Source organism: Artemia sp. Qi Xiang Cuo, chromosome 14 (genome assembly GCF_049724085.1).
Source record: "Artemia sp. Qi Xiang Cuo chromosome 14, ASM4972408v1, whole genome shotgun sequence".
Lineage (NCBI taxonomy): Eukaryota > Metazoa > Arthropoda > Branchiopoda > Anostraca > Artemiidae > Artemia > Artemia sp. Qi Xiang Cuo.
In genome coordinates this window covers 4208145-4226416 of record NC_142807.1, presented here as the reverse complement: position 1 = coordinate 4226416, position 18272 = coordinate 4208145, and the positions used below count along the sequence as shown (strand labels likewise).

General features: G+C 34.4%; 1 protein-coding gene across 2 annotated transcripts in view; it reads left to right on the top strand.

Annotated features, from left to right (window-relative positions):
* Positions 1–18272, top strand: part of Hil (peptidase hillarin) — a 135038-nt gene that overhangs the window by 47396 nt on the left and 69370 nt on the right. For both annotated transcript variants that reach the window (XM_089100811.1, XM_089100812.1), the window contains 2 exons: positions 5679–5881; positions 12375–12606. In XM_089100811.1, coding sequence (XP_088956937.1) covers positions 5679–5881; positions 12375–12606 — 435 coding nt within the window. The remainder of the gene's footprint in view (positions 1–5678; positions 5882–12374; positions 12607–18272) is intronic.

Sequence of the window (18272 nt, the reverse complement as noted above, 5' to 3'; positions counted from 1 at the left end):
GCGAATAATCCCTCGATCTAACGTCGATGAGTTATTCGCTAGTATCCGTCGATGGCGGTTCAAATTGTCGGATTTTTTGCAAATCGCGAAAATTTTTTGGAATCAACAGATGGTTAATTTACGAATTTTTACGGGCGGAAAGTATTGTCAAATATAAGTAATTACTTTTGCCTATTGGTTTTCACTGCTCAACGTCGCAACACCGGCGAAATGTCTTATTGCCTAAAAAACCTCATAATTTTAAAACAGCCAAATTGATTTTTTTTTTCTGGTACTTATGTGTTATATAATACGCACTCGAGAAGTGAAGTTTGGTGAATGCTAATGAAATAAAAACGAAGTATGATGAAAATACAATATTTTAGTAACAAAATTATGAAAACTACAACAAAGAATTATCGAAGGGGGCCGCCAAGAGGGCATTATATTAAATACGTAATCTAAACTAACCTAAACAAAAAAAAACTAACTATTTAATTGAAATATAGTTATAATGTAGTTCCCCACCGAACCGTTGCTAATTGTCTGGTATAAACACCGTGAAAACCGGGTATTGTCTCATGTTCGTGATACAAGATCTCGAGTGTGTATTATATAACACATAAGTACCATTTTTTTAATCACAGATTTCAGTCGTGAATAGACCTAAGATGGATCCAGGGAACAAAAATGTTGTTAATTTGATGTCCTTGGTGCTTCAAGTTCATAGGAGCATGTGCTGATAAAATAACAAGCAAATCCAGCATAAAATGAACAAATAAATGAAAAATTTAAGTAAAGTGACAGAATACGTACAAAATCGTTCACGACAATCTATTAAAGGAACTGAAAGTAATAATTAAACATGGGATTTAACGACAATAAAAAATATGTATAGAAATATACCGGGATCCTGCGAAGCCTATTCGACAAGCCTAATTGAGCCAGGTCTATGTAAGAAGCAAAACATAGGTAGCCTTTAAACTCTTAGAAGCCTGTTCGGATAATTTAAATAAGCGATTCCAGCATAAAATGGAGCAATTAAAAGGAAAATAGAGATGCCTACGTGCTTTTTCAAACTTTGTTGATACTGATAGCATTGAATCGTTCAAGAATAAAATGGCACAATTTCCATTTAGATAAACAAATAAAGTGTGAGAATACAAAGCTATACAAGGCAGTATGTCAAATAAACTGAAAATAAAAATAGAGTTTGAACGCCAAAGCTAAAAAACTTATATAGAAATATACCACAACTATTCAGCGCTATTCATTTGACAAGTATAAACCGGCTTTCAAACCATGTTCGTAATTGTCTATGTTAAATTGTTAAGTTACATTAATTTAAGCGTACCTTTTCAAATTTAAACAAGTATTTTCACACTAGGCTAATATAAAAATTTATAGGACTATCGCAATCGTTGTCTAAAATCATCATAATTATCAAAAACAAACTAATCAAAAATTTAAAATGCGGAATGGATATTGAAATTCAAGCTCAACCCAGCGTGAAGGCTTTCTAAGAAGTTTAATAATTTATTCCACTTTTTGCTGCTATTGATTTTCCCGTAACGCAGCATAAACGGACGTAACGTAAAATTCTAATTAAACTACGTTACTGACAAAATTTGCTAAATCTTGACTCACCCCCAAAGATTGGCAAGAAATCAAAAAACTTTTGGCTCGCGTTTGGTTGTTAGGCATTTGGTTTTATTTCTTATAATTTTTGCTTTCATTGAATTTTGTTCATCTTTTAATTTCGGTTTTTTATTGGATTTTATTGTTGTTGTTTTTCACGTTGGCTCTCCGCGTTGTTTTGGTTTTCTTTGCCTTTTTGGCATTCTCCTTAAAAGTCTTTGTTCGCGCTGAAGAAGAGAGGCGGTTGTCCTACTGAAATAATCGCTTTGTTTTTCAGTATTTTCGTTTGGCCTTAAAAAAAAAAAAAAAAAAATTTGATTGTTTTCCCTTTATACTATGGCTGGCTAATGTGGTTTAAGAAATTATCAACTACAAACAAGCCTATTCTAAAGCTATAGAAAACTATTCAACTATCCTACCTTCGCATGATAATTATGCTTCCTGTTAATCGGAGATGTATTACTGCACATACCAAAAAATATAACTAAAACAAAACTATCAAAAAGAAAAAAGAAGAACTGAATATCATAAAAAAAAAAAAATTCGATGACAAACGTGTATTCATAATTTGATCCAGTCATTATTTTAGCTCATTTAATCCTGTTTTTCTGTTGCTTAGCGATTCATAACGTCAAGATGTTTTGCATGGTTGTTCTTGCTGAAAGAAATTGCTCTACTTTGAAGTGTTTTGAAAAAATTGTTTGTTTTATAAACGAGTCGTCTTTTTTTTGGTTCCAATTTTTTTGGTTTCAAGAAGATTTGGTTCCAATTGACATGGTATGGTCCAAATTGTTTATTGACCGGTAGAGCTGATTATTTGCAAGACCACCTGATAAAATTATTTGGTAAAAAAAATAAAATAGAACAACAAAATAAAAATTAACGCCATCTATTTTATCACACTATTTGTAAACGACATTTCCATTTTAGACTCTGTATTTTAAGATTTAACTTTTATTTTCAAGGCCGTATACAGGGGGCGGGTTACCCGGTCTCAACCCCCCCCCCCCGAAATGTTTGTTTGACTCGTAAAAACGTAACAAAAATGGACAACAAATTTTGTATGCGTTTTTTGATGTTTTTTGTGTAACCCCCTCCTTAAAAAAAAAAAAAATAGTAAACCCGCCCTCCCCCCCGAAAAAAAATCCTGGATGCGCTTCTGTTTATTTTAATGGCATTTTTGCTACACTTACATGCTTTGATTATTCAAAAGTATCAAAGTAAGTGAATCTTATTGAAAATATGAGAAATTACCGGAAAATTGCAAAACACTCAAAATTTCGTTTGGGTTGGGGGTAGATTACTGGGTGGGCCCAAAAGTTCACACTTGAGTGTGCCGTCTGTGCTGGAATCGAGATTACGTCATATTTAGTTGTGCAGTTAACAAACAAATATCAAGAAGCAGTAAAAGCTGTTAAGTTGTGTAAATCTAAGTGTTTACTTAAACCTGTCTAACCATACCACAAGTGGCTATAATCTTGCTTCATATTGACGAAAAATCTATTTATTTGCAAGACCAACTGATAACATGATTTGGTAAAATAAATAAAACAGATCAAGGATATGAAAATAAAATAACGCTATCTATTTTATTGCATTATTTTTAAACGACACATTCCCATTTTAGGCTCTGCATTTTAATTTGTTTTTATTTTAATGATATTTATGCTAGACTTACATACTTTGATTATTTAAAGTGGAATTGTGACAGGTATCTATGCATGATATTTATGTTATTTTTTTGGGAAGGGGGATACTTTCAAAAGTGTCAAAATAGGTGAATCTTATAGAAAATATGAAAAATTATCGGAAAACACTAAAAATTTCGGTAGAGTTGGGGGTAGATTGCTGGGGTGGGAACAAAAGGCCACACTTGAACTTGCCGTATGTGCTTGAATGTTGCTTATCGCGTTCAAGCCTTATTTAGTTGTGCAGTTAACACATAAGCACCAGTAACCAGTAGAAGCTGTTAAGTTTTTAACATAAACTGGAATAACTTATGCTTGCATCTGGGCTTTTATAAGTTTGAAATTCAACCCTGGGATATTTTTTTTTTAAGTCAACAGTTATTTTTATCAGAAGTTGAATGATTTAATAGTAAATGTATAGCCTATAGTGTTGCCATGACTCTCAGTAATAAGGCCTCCTTATGAATTTTGACTGTGTTCTAACGGGGTGTGATTACAATTCATTACATATGAGGTGCTAGAATTTAGTTGAGGACCAAGATGCTTACCATCCTCTTTTAGGAACCCCTGAAAAAGCAGAACCATCAACAGTAAATGACGATATGGACTGTCCTCTGCCAAAAAATAGTATCTGAATTTTCAAGTTCAATAGAAAATCACAAAATATAAATTTCTTTCATTTTTGGAACGTGAGATATTTGGAACATTTTTGGAACAAAGTCGCGCCTTCTTTCCTCCTCTGTAACCCATTTTCTACTGGAAATGGATACTTTGTCTGGTCAAACTAGCTTTTCTAAACTATGTTATGGCTGTGGAAAATTGCTGAAATCTGTTTTTAACTTGCTAGATCAGTCGTTCCCAATCTATTTTGGGCCATTCCCACCATGAATTTCTAAAATCCTGATGTCTCTCTCATGATATTTAAATTTTGTTTAAATTTTTTAACATGTATCCATCTGAAGGGAGCTAACTTAGTGTCTTCTTCAGGTCGTTCTTTAGGCATTTTTTTATGATAATGAAAAATATTGTCTGTCTTTTACCCTTTAAATACATTTGAACGAGACGTCATTCATATGAATATTTTTTTCTTCAAAATTAAGGCTCTAAAGTATAGTGAGCCAAAGGGTGCACACCCCACCCAAGATCCACCAAAATATTGCCATGCCCCACGTTGGGAATCACGACTCTAGATGCTAGGTCGCATTTAAGAAAATATAGCCAATAAAAAAATTCTGACTTACCGTTGTCAAGATTATGGGAAGTCTATCCTTAATTCGAAATTAAATTTTGTATAGATAATAGACTTTGACAGAAGACAGTCGATATATATTTGAGTTGAATAGATTTTGTTGGATATTTAATGTAATGGCCTGCAAGCTATCTGTAACCATTGTAAGCCTGAATTGCAACCCAAAAGTTACCTGAAAGATAGGGGAGTTAATCCTGGGATTTAAGTTTGGTCTGAAACCTTTTGGAAGGTCTGGTGTAGTTAGACATAATTACATGATTACATTTGTTATGGCCTCCTTCCTCCAAAACTTTTCTCCGTTACTCCTGTCTTCCTTTGTTTCCATAAATATATGACATGACATTACATGACAATTACATACATAATTACATACATAATTACATGACATTTGTTATGGCCTCCTTCCTCCAAAACTTTTCTCCGTTACTCCTGTCTTCCTTTGTTTCCATAAATATATGACATGACATTACATGACAATTACATACATAATTACATACATAATTACATGACATTTGTTATGGCCTCCTTCCTCCAAAACTTTTCTCCGTTACTCCTGTCTTCCTTTGTTTCCATAAATATATGACATGACATTACATGACAATTACATACATAATTACATACATAATTACATGACATTTGTTATGGCCTCCTTCCTCCAAAACTTTTCTCGGTTACTCCTGTCTTCCTTTGTTTCCATAAATATATGACATGACATTACATGACAATTACATACATAATTACATACATAATTACATGATTACATTTGTTATGGCCTCCTTCCTCCAAAACTTTTCTCGGTTACTCCTGTCTTCCTTTGTTTCCATAAATATATGACATGACATTACATGACAATTACATACATAATTACATACATAATTACATGACATTTGTTATGGCCTCCTTCCTCCAAAACTTTTCTCCGTTACTCCTGTCTTCCTTTGTTTCCATAAATATATGACACCTAAACGCGTTTCAAAGATATTTCTAAGCGGGTTACTTAAAATAAACAGGAATTAGGCCTAAAATATGTGAATATTCTTAAATATATTCAGAAGCCAATAAGTTAAAAATACCTATGCCTAAAAATACATAGCTCATAGAATTTATTGTTGTTTTTATAATAGGAAGAATGGGAAAAGGAATTGGAAAAACTTACTAGTCGTTTTGAAAGAGAAATGGTTTCTTCTCGAAGCCGGAAGAAGTCAGACGATTCGAAAGTGCTAACCCTCAAGCTTCAACAGGAGAAAGAAGATCTGGAGAAGAATCTAACGCTTAGGCGAGACAAAAAGAAAGAGTCACTGACAAGAAAGCTTTTGGAACATGAAAGGTTAGTGCTCTCTTTATCTTTTAATTGATTAGTCAGTTACACAATTACCAACTTAGTACCTACATGTTTTTTAGTCTTTAATTATTCTGTGTTTTTTAATGAAGCAAATTAATAGTTAGAAAATGCTGATTTTTTTCTTCTTAGGAGCTTTAATTCTTACCTAGACACCTAAGAATAATATGCTTTATTGCTTGCTTTCGAGATGAACAGTGATATTCGAAATCCTGTTGTGATACTATAAATTCAGTTACTATAAACAAAAAATCGCGAAGAAAGGAAACGAGTACAATTAACAGCCATTTAAAAAATTTAAAAATTATGCAAATATTTCGGTCAAGACCTCCGCTTGACCGTCCTCAGTGAAGAATAAAACTTATAAAAATATAAAAACCAAAACTTAAAATAAAAACACGAAACTAAAATTGGACGACCCTTTCCTAGTAACGGTGAAAGTGTAACTGAATAAAAAACACAAGTCTAAATGGCATTTCAGAATTTCATTTTGCGTAAAGCACTTTTAAAGGCTGATCGCTTTCCAGTTTGATTGTTATCGGAGACTCTATTCGATTGCACAATATAACTTTGTGGATGTATGTAAAATGTATGTAAAATGTATGTAAAATGTGGATGTATGTTTTAATTTTCAATAAGTCTCCTGGCCTTGAATTTTCTATTTATAGAAAGCCTACGCATAACGATAGGTATTTGCATTTTTCCTCCAACCACTCTCCCTGCATAAAAAGAGGAGTTGTTATTTCTTTGGTTGACCGAGTAATAAGAATATGCTCAGAGCCTCACAAAGACTCAGAATTGAACTATATTAAGGACATTTTATTTTGCAATGGCTACCCAATAAAATTACTTGAGACCATTATAGACAGAAGACGAAAAAAGGCAGAGGGGAGGGCATCAGGTCCACAAGCCCCAACAGATACCGTCCCATTGGAGGATGATAAGAAACTTTTCACTGTTCTACCCTACATTCCTAAATTGAGTGACAAATTGAAAAGAATCCTTGAAAAACATAAACTTAGCGTCGCCTTTAAAAATTCAAATATTACAAAGAACTTTTTTAACAACGGCAAAGATAAAACCAGCCCCATTCTGGGTAGTGGTGTTTATAGAATTCCTTGTTCTTGTGGCTGTTTTTATGTTGGTAGAACCCAACAGCAATTGGAGGAGAGGTTATCTGAGCACAAGTCCTCAATTGACAAGGCAATGAGGTTACGCCAAAGGCCTGAGGTTTTTGATTCCGCCTTGGCGCAACATGTGTACGAGAATCCACACCATTTCATTTTGTTTGAAGAGGCCTCTATCGTTGCCCCCGTTAAAGGTCTCACGCAAGTTTTCAGGGAGGCAGTTGAAATAAAAAAGCACATTCACCAAAAGGTAGCTCTCAATAGAGACACTGGAGAAAATTTTTCTAAGTCCCATTTATGACAAAATTATTAATTCTGATCGTTTTTACATACATCCACAAAGTTATATTGTGCAATCGAATAGAGTCTCCGATAACAATCAAACTGGAAAGCGATCAGCCTTTAAAAGTGCTTTACGCAAAATAAAATTCTGAAATGCCATTTAGACTTGTGTTTTTTATTCAGTTACCCTTTCACCGTTACTAGGAAAGGGTCGTCCAATTTTAGTTTCGTGTTTTTATTTTAAAGTTTGGTTTTTATATTTTTATCAGTTTTATTCTGCACTGAGGACGGTCAAGCGGAGGTCTTGACCGAAATATTTGCATAATTTTTCAATTTTTTCACTGGCTGTTAATTGTCCTCGTTTCCTTTCTTCGCGATTTTTTGTTTATCATGATTAGCCAGTGTGGTCTCAGAAATTATTTCAGTTACTATGGGTTATAGTTCGTTCTTTAATGTAAATACAAATAGGAAAAAGCCTATGGCTTTTTCTTAATTGGAATAGTAAGAGACGACCTAGCTACAACCTACGATTATGACATCATTGATCAATCTTCAACATGATCAGCATAAAAATCCGATTCTTTTGATGTATCTATTGGTATCAAAATTGCCCTTTTTTAAAGTTTCGTTTGCTATTGAGACGAGTCGCTCTTACTATACAATTTGCTGTCATGAAATGTTTGATATCTGCACTCAGGTGACAAAATTTGCTGCAAATTTTTCGCATTTGCAACAATTTTTTGCAGACGGTAAGATTTATCTCGTTCAAATTTTGTCACTTAAGGCAGAAAGAAGAATACGACAATTTGAAAAATTTCGCGAAATCTGTGCGCGAATTTGTGCAAGGTTTAATTGGAAACAAGCATTAAGAGGATTCAATACCTTAAATTCATTTTAAGAGTTTCAGAGTCGGCTGATCGTCTCAAAGAAAAAGGACTTATTAGCGAACTCTCCATGGGACTAGCCACCATAGAGAGCTATTGGGAATCTTGGTTTGACTCTAAAATTTGATTCAAAAGACCAACAAATGTTACGGCAAGGTTTTCAATCAAAGCTTGTAGAATCATGGGGAACTCCAGAAGCTGCCAAGTAACTCAAATTTTATTTCCTTTTTTTTATAGTACTTTCGTAGCAAGTAAGCTAGAATATTTTTAGACTCCCCTTTCCGGAACTTTAAAAATAAAATCCGTTTAATCGAACAAAAAGATTTCTAATGAAGTAAGTTTCACTGAAACTGAATAGCCTATCTCTTATCTCCGGCACAAAATGGGGCAAGTTAAATGGTTTCTCTACGGTTTCTGGGAAAGTAGGTTTCGGATTTTAGTTTTATGTGATTTATTCGTTTATTTTATCCAAGCTCAACAAGTTATGGTAAGACCACCCAATCAATTGCAAATAGTCCAGACTAATAAAGTTTATAACGGACTAAGTAGGGTGATCCTTTAAGGTAAAATTTGTTTTCAAAATAACATTTTACCATTCAGACTAATCTAGATAACGTTTACCATTCCTGAATCAGCTAGAAATGACAATTTTTTTCTCACTTTCCAGTTTTTTTTAAACGTGTTTTTATTTTTGGTTGCTAAGGTCCGGTGTTCTTTCCTTACTAGATTGCAGCTACTGCTGCAACTATGGTCGAATCTCCTTGAGGCTTGATGTGTTTTTGCCATGTACTGGCAATATAACTCATTGACTACATTTGAACAGAAAACGAATATTTTTGATAACAACATCCTCTCCTTAACTTAGCCCTTTTACCTTAGTAACTGACTTCTGGGGAGGATACTGGAGTCCAGAACCATAATGAATATGTAGCTTGAGGTAAGATTAATTGGGACAATGTTAAAGAATCCATAAATTGTTATTTTACTATATTGCCCTGTAATTACGTCCAAAATGGGGAGCTTGTAGAGTCCAAATTACGCAGTCCAATTAGTCCAAATCTTCGCAGTTTCTTTTAAAAACCCGTTTTTGGATGTTTGGTTACTTTTGAACCGTGGATCGCTCATCACTAGATTGCAGCTATTGCTGCGACCATAATAACCAATTTCAAGGAAGAGTTCTGGAGGCCAAAGTCATGATCAATATTCTGCTTTGGGATAGCCCCAGAAGATCAGTTGGGAGAATATTACAGTATCCAAAAAATCTCATTTTAGTATATTGCCATTAAATTACGTTCAAAAACGTTGATCCCCACAACCCTCAGAAAAGCTTAAACTTGGCATCAACGCTTTGCGCAATTACCAGCAAGTCATATTAAACACGCTCCCATGCAAAAATTAATTTGGCAATCCAATGAAACATCATGTTCCGTTGAAAGAAATATTGTAAGATTTAGTTTTTGGAATCTTGAGGTGTATTATTGTGGGGTTATCGAGTTTAAGGATAATTCGTTTTAGATAATCGAGCTCTGCTTAAACAATTGTCATTACAAGGTAGGGACTACGGCGAAGCCTGCTAGAAAAATTAATTGAGAATCTCGGTGATTAGTTTCCTGTCAATGTATCATCCTGTTCCTCAAATCCTGGAAAAGTGACCTTGTGCCTCCTTTCGGTAATATCATGTGGTGTCCTTCTGTGAACAATTGACGCTAAGCAGAGTCCTGAAAAAGAGAAATAACCCCTGAATATATTTTATCCAGTTTTAACAATTTATAAGGTTTGGTCGTTTTACCGGATTTGCTGGTAATTTTTACTTTGACTACATTTAGAAATAATAAAAACATCCCCTGGCCCCATCTTAGGTTTATTCATCCCTGAAGACAATGGTTTTCTAAGATCAATCTTTTGGTTGTTACAAAATTACGAAGTTTTTAGGGCAATATCACATTTTAGTCAGTGTTGCCACGTTGAACCGTGAAATAAATCAGCAAAACCAATTAATGTAACTTGGAAACACTTTTTGTCCGTAAATATTTAAACACTTACCCCAAAGACAACCACACCTTCACTGGAACTTTATACCTTCTTAAGGTATGTGGTTACCTTAAGCAAATACGGTTTTTATTTTTTCCAAATCTGGTCCAAGTTAATTTTATAGCAAATAAGGTAAAACAATCTCACTTTATAAATTGTCAACATAAAGTTGTATAAAGGTACAAGGTATAGGTTTTTAGCTGATCGGTACTTATCTGTTATAGCGACCCCACTCAAGAAGTGAAGTTAGGTTAATCCTAATGAAATATACCAACTATGAGGAAAATATAATACTTTAGAAACAAATTTGGGCTATATATTTGCACATTAGGGGGGTAAGGTATAGTGGGTCTGCATGCAAAATGTGTTAGGTACACTTATTATACATATTATGAAGTAAGAATTGTTGTTTAACTTTACACTGTCTAAATACTTTACCCCCATCCCCCTAATGTGCAAATATATAGCCCAAATCATATATTTCCCGTCTATTCTGTCACATGTCTTTGTCTTGTCTCACGCTAAGCTGAAAGAAACTAGCGAAATAAATGGGTTCTATAGTGTGTCAATGGATGAAGAACTAGTGGTCGCTATAACAGATAAGTACCAGCTTATCTTTTATTGATTTTTCACTAGTGCCACATATGTACCACCCACTACAAGCAAAAACTGTAAAACTGCATATTGAGGTCTTTATCATTAAAAGTTAAATTCAAGATTTTTTCCTTTTAAAGATATGTGCTATTTTGTTGTGTTGTTGTGTATATTTCCACTTATTCAATTTAAAAGTTATATTCCATTTTCGTTGTCTTTGGTACTCTAACAATAAATATCTGAAATTTAATGTATTTGATTAATAGAGACAAACAATACTAAGCTAGTCTTGTTAAAAACTTTTTAACTTCCAGTTAAAAACTGAAAAGACATTCGAATCTAAGAGAGTCCCTAGAGGATCAGACTATTTTAAATTTAAAACAATAAGTAAGTCAGTAAGTAAGTAATTTTAATTCCCAAAAATTCACATAGAATTATAGCAAAGTATAACGAAGGATAAAGAAAAGGAAAGTCAAACAACGGAACATCATCAGATGTATTTAAACGTTATGTACATCGGCAAAATTACTGACTCAGGATTGCTAGCCCCGGGATCGCTCTTCCCCTAGTGCTTTTCAAAAAATTCTCGACGACACGGTTAACACAGACTATTGGATCGGATAACCATTATTGCGCATGATAAAAGAGTTCCTCGTCTATGGTGGAAGTCTCAGAAGGAACCTCGCGAATCGAATAAATAGAACTTACCTTTGCACAATGAGTGGAAGACAAGGTATTTCCAAAAACGTGCTATATACAGTGTATGTGGAAAGGCAATGGCGTTATATAGCGACGCAAGATATATACGGCAGAACCGATGTCTGCTACATTGACCCGTACGAGTCGGACTAACCTTTTTTTGAGAGGGGAGGGGGAACTCCTACACCCCTGGATACGGCCTTGCTTGTCATTTCTTAAGGCTGAAAAAAGAAAAAAAAGAAAGAGAGTATGGCTTCAGAAAGTACAGCTGCAGCCTGAAGAAGATCTCTTTGCTACTTCATTAGTGAGTATCTTATGACAGCAAAATGAACTGAGCCAGGCTCGGAAACTGTGTCAACTCTGGTTTGAATTTGCCTTTCATAATGCCCTTCCCCTTGAGAAGTGGCTTCCTTTCAAGTAAATATGCTGGTATGCCTCTGTGCATTGAAGTGTGGTTAGTAGGGGAGTAGTAATGTCGTATCTGACAAAGTATTTTGACCCCAGTTCTCTGTTCATTAAACTTTTCTGTCCCATAGATAAATGAAAATTAATAAAATAATATTAATATTTTTTAATATTAGACCTATATTTTACTTATATAATGTATCTAAATTTTTCATTTGCATATTCGGTTTTTGGATATTAGATTTTTGGATATGTTAATATTTTCGCATTTTATTGAATTACAATTTCATTTTAGTTTCTGTAATTAATAGTTTGAATTTATTTCAATTTGTTGGTATCTATTAATATTAAATTTTTAGAATTTAACGGTGCTGAGGAAATGACTCTTGCAGCTCTGGCCAACTTTCTTTTTTTCGTATTGTCTCACCTTCATTGAAACAATTTCCAATTTCTATTTAGGGCTGCTACTGCTGCACTCGTTGAAAAACAATCAAAAGAAATGATTACCCTTATAAACGAGAAGAAAACAGAATATCTCAAGTCGGAATACAGGCCTGATGGAGAAGTTATAGATGTGCCTGATGATACCTACCCAGTCCAAGCTCCTCCTCCCTCTCCTCCTGGTATAGCTAAGACTGATATCTATGTGGATCCCTCAGTGTTTGAAGAAGTGGATCAAATTGCGATCACGGTAAGGATTAGTACGTTGTAGGAGGGGTTCAGTATTGAAGTGGTTCGTGTCTAATTATTTCAATCCGCTAACTATTCAAACCTCAACCAAGCTCGAACTAGATACTGAAGCGTTCCAATTCTTACATTGGGCAAGATATTTTAACAGCTGCTGAAGGGCGAATATTATTTCCCTGTATGGTAATTGTGGATAAGATCAGGCTGGCTTTATTTTTTTTTGTTGCACTTGCATTAGGGGTGTCTATTGGGGTACCCCCTAGATTTGTAAAGTATCTTTTTTTAGTTTTTATTGAAACCAAAAAATCCCTCCCCTATATTTGAAAGATGCGTTTTTTGGATCATTGTAAAAAAAAAATAATTGCCCTCCCGTACATTTTCATAGATTGGCATTGCTACCTTGTATTCCACCTAAAGATTATCACTTACGCCTTTTGAATCATTTTAGCCAAAACTAAAGCCAAAATACTTAATATTTATCCTTTTAGCCTAACTAATTTTGCTTTTTGTTATTTACTGGTTCCACATAGATATAACTAGACATGAAGGATTTGGTTTTAGCAACTTCTTTCAATGCTTCTTTTAGCTTCTTATTAACATTCAGTTCTGGATTTAATCCATTTTAAGAATAACCCTCTACATTACTTCACAAGAAGAAAGTAGTATGTTTTTGTAAGACCTTACCCAGCATTTTTTTTTTCGGATGGGGTTTTACTGAAAAAAATGTCAGGGGGGGGGGTATACAAAAAAAAACTTAAAAAACGCATACAAAATTTGTTTATATCCACTTTTGGTACGTTTTTACGAGTGAGGCAAACATTTTGGCGGGGGGGGGGGTTCAAACTCCCTAATTCCCCTGGATACGGCCTTGGTTTTTTGTTTGCTGAACCTAACACAAGCAGTCGGCTCAAGCTTCTATTGCATTCAGTTCAACCTCGTATGTGTAATCAATTTGTTTCGCAAAGAAGAGAAATTATTATTAAGAGGTACTTAATTGTTTCAAGTATTAGCAGCGAATATTAATATTTTTATTGATTCCTTCCTTGACTTTCGCTACATTTTAATTCTACAATACGGCTTTTTAGGAAATGTAATATAAACTAAAAATGAATATGTTTGTATAAGTTGTTCATAGTTTGAAAGTGGATGCATCATAAATAGTTTTGATTCTGCTGTATCGATTGATAACACTTTTAAAAATAATAAGATTTCTTCTTTTTTATTATTCCCAGCTCAGTACCTAAATATAATTTTTTGCAAAAACCGCAAAGAAATGAATATAAAGACGGCAAACGGGTCTATGGCCAGTAAATGAAGACGAAGAAAAACAACAAAAATCAAACGAATATTTCGTCCGTATCTAACAAGGCGTCTTCAGCGTAGAAAAAACAAAACAAAACAAAAACTAAAAAATATAACTGTAAGATATATGTAAAACTAAAATAGACTAATCAGTAACTGAATATTATATATTTTAGGTTAGTGTAATTTAGTTTTACACATATTTTTTAGTTTTATTTTTTTTTCTACGCTGAAGACGCCTTGCTAGATACGGGCCAAACATTCGTTTGATTTTTTGTTTTTCTTCGTCTTCATTTACTGGCCATAGACCCGTTTGCCGTCTTTATATTCATTTCTTTGCGGTTTTTGCCATGGCTGGCCAGTTCGGCTTTAGATCTTTATAATTTTTTGCGTGATTTTTTAATACTTTTCAGTAACTTTTTTTCTTTCTGAGTATTTTTTTTTTAATCTTGTCCAGATGTAAAGACAGAGAATGATTTAAAATTATGACTTAGATTGTCGCTTTATCTGATAAATAAAAAAAAACACAGTCAGTGATGCATTTATCACTACATATTTTATTAAGTTTTGCAGTACCAATCGACTATGTCAATTTTGCATGGCTTCAGATCTAGTCTTCCGATAGCCGTTTTATACGTAGGTCTGAGGGGAGGGGGTGCTTAGATTAATTTTCTCTGGTGGAAAATTTATATCTCATTTTTTTTTTGCAGGGGATCCTTTATTGTTGACCCTTTTATAATCATGTGTTAAAATAATAAATGCTCCCCAATATTGGGGAAATATTGTCTTGGGCCTCCTTGGAAGAATTCTTAGTTTTTGACCCCCTCCTAAAATATATATCTCTACTTCAGAACAGTGTTACATGCCTCCCCCCCAGCCCCGACATTTTCATCAGGTATTTTATGTCAGAAATTTGAAAAGGTGAGAAGCATGTTCTTCTAGCTATCAGATTTTATAACTAGTTACTTTGTATTCGTAAAGAATTATAATTATTACTTGTATGTTTTGAATTTTTCACGGGCAAATACTCTTCTGAATAGTTTTGGTATTACTACCTTATGGCAATAATAATAATCACAGTAGTCGTAGTAATTATGGTTGTTGCACATGCTATGCCTTCAACCGTAACTTCTGACAAACTCATTAATGCCTGTGGATACCCACTTTTGGATTCTCATTTTTTATGAATAAGAAGAACAAATGTTCTTGTGATACTATTAAAGCATTGATTAAACCTAAAAATACAAAAAAGGAGGCTACAACTTCCTCAACCTACTTTGGAGCACCATCCATAAAGTACATTCAGTGGTGGCCAAAAGATCTTGAGTGTTTTCGGTAAAAAGGTAATTGGCTTAGATTAGGGCAAAATTATGTAGCAAACCTCCTAAACCTGCTTTAGAACACTAACCATAAAATATAATCAATGCTTGACAAAAAATCCTGAGTGTTTTCGTTTAAAAGGTAATAGGACTAGATCAGGACAAAATTACACAGCAAGAAACAAAGGAGGTTACAACTTCCTCAACCTGCTTTAGAACACCAACCTTAAATTTTATTCAATGCTGGCCAAAATATCCTTATTGTTTCCACTAAAAACGTACTTTTGCCTAGGGCAGGGCAAAATTGTGCAGCAAAAAACAAAGGAGGTTACAACCTCTTCAACCTGCTTTGGAACACCAACCATAAAAGATATTTAATGCTGGCCAAAAGATCTTGAGTGTTTTCGTTTAAAAGGTAATAGGACTAGATCAGGACAAAATTACACAGCAAGAAACAAAGGAGGTTACAACTTCCTCAACCTGCTTTAGAACACCAAACTTAAAATTTATTCAATGCTGGCCAAAATATCCTTATTGTTTCCGCTAAAAACGTACTTTGGCCTAGGGCAGGGCAAAATTGTGCAGCAAAAACAAAGGAGGCTACAACCTCCTCGACCTGCTTTGGAACACCAGCCATAAAATACGTTTAATGCTGGCCAAAAGATCCTGAGTGTTTTCGGTAAAAAATGTAGTTGGCTTAAAGTAGGGCAAAATTGTGTAACAAAAAACAAAGAAGGCTACAACTTCCTCAATCTGCTTTAGAACACCAGCCATAAAATTTATTTAATGCTGGCCAAAGCAGCCTCATTGTTTCATAGGCAGCGCGATAGCGCTTCCTAAGTAAAGAACGACGTGGGCACAATGTATTATTATTTTCTTCTTCTTCTTTCTCCATACCCAGGCACTTCGTATCGAAGGAGTTGTCGTAGAAACTTCGAAAAGGGTTCATTCGATTGGAAATTGGAGTGGCTAGTGCCCTTTTTAATAGTCGAAAGTGATTTGAGTGCAACTAGCCCCCCCCCCCCCGCCCCTAATTCACCCCAAAAACTAACAAAAAAATATTGAGATATCCATATTTTTCAGCCTAGTTGATTTCCGGATAGAAAATCAACAAAGAGGAAAATCTAAAAAAAAACAAAACAACCAAACGAGACTGTGGCCAGTGGAGAGAAAAGAAAAGACAAATGCAAAACAACGCGGATATTTCGCCTATATCCAAACAAGGCATCTTCAGCACGAAATAAACACAAGAAGAACAGGATAAAAAAAAACAAGATGAAACTAAAAACCAATAAAACCATCACACAAAAAAAAAAAAAATTTACAATTGACGCAAACTGATCCACGTAGGGAAAATATGCTATTATAGAGTTACTTTAGTGAGGACACCAGAGTAACTGAGGAAAAATAAAAAAACTGTAAATTACTTTAATTATTCTGTTGCGAAATAATTCTTTTGTTAGCTATTACTGAAGCAAATCGTTTTGGTCTAACAGGTAAAAGAGTCCCCTTGTGATATATTTAAAATCTCAACTCCCTTATTGACTGTTGATTCACTCTTCAGAGAGATTATCATAAATTGGGTCAATATTTAAACTACCCGTGTCCATATTTATCGAAAGGTTAGCAAACATATGTTTTTTAATTTCAATGGCTTCTCTCGCCCATTGAGTTTAACCCATATCATTTGAAATAGCTAAGGCTTCATCAAATTTTACAAAATGATCTGGTTGAAACCAAATATGCTCTGCTAAAGCTGAAACAAAAGTTTCTGGAGGCTTGCTTAATTGTAGGGTTTTTTCTATTGAATTTCGGTGTTTAATAAACCTTTCAACAAATTGTTGGTTAGTCCTACCAATATAGAACTTCCGACATGAACACGGAAATTTATACACCCCACTTACTAAATTTCCCAGGATTAAATCCTTACCGGAACTGAATAAACTAACCATTGGCCTCAACGATTGGAAACATGTATCAATACCAAATTTAAGTAAAACCCGTGAAAGTTTCTCACCCAAACCAGGTACATACGGTAATGAAATGAAACTTTTTGATACATCTAAATCTAAAGACTGAGAAACCCCAATAACCCTACTATCACGTTTAACCCGTCTATTTTCAATTATTTTGTCAATGAACTTAATTGGGTAACTATTACAAAACAAAATATCCCTCAAGTATAACAATTCCGAATCCAAACATTCCTGGGAACAAATTCTATAGATTTTATGCACTAGTGAAAGTACATCCCCCCTTTTCACCAATAGAGGGTGGCAAGAATGAAAATTTAAACACCTATCATTTTGCGTTGGTTTTCTGTAAATCGAGAAAAGTAAATGGAGATCCCTTTTAATTAATAAAATATCCAGAAAAGGTAATTTATTATTATTCTCAAACTCAACTGTAAATTTAATATTATTATCAAAACTATTTAAATGCTTACAAAATAGGTCTAAGGAGTCCAATCCATGTTTTGAAGACGCCTTGTTTCGATACAGGCGAAATATCCGCGTTGTTTTGCATTTGTCTTTTCTTTTCTCTCCACTGGCCACAGTCTCGTTTGTTTGTTTTTTTTTTAGATTTTTCTCTTTGTTGGTTTTTGTCATGGCTGACCAGTTCGGCTTAAGATCTTTCATTCGGATAGAAAATATGTTTTTGAGGAGGACACTCCCCCACAACCCTTGGGGCAAGGGTTTTAAGCTATGCCCTGAGGGCATATAAGAACGATGCTGACAGAATTTATCATTTATTATTTTTATCCTTTAGAGCAGGGCACTTCGTATCGAAGATGTTGTCGTAGAAACTTCTAAAAGGGCTCATTTAATTGGACATTGGAGTGGCTTGTGCCCTTTTTAATAATCGAAAGTGATTGGAAGGCAACTAACACCCCTTCCACGCCCACCGCTCCCCGAAACACATCCAATGAAAATTTTGAGATAGCCATTTTGTTCAGCGGAGGTGATTTCCAGATAGAAGTTATGTTTTTGAGGAGGACACTCCCCCATAGCCTTCAGGGCAAGGGTTGTAAGTTATGCCCTGGGGGCAT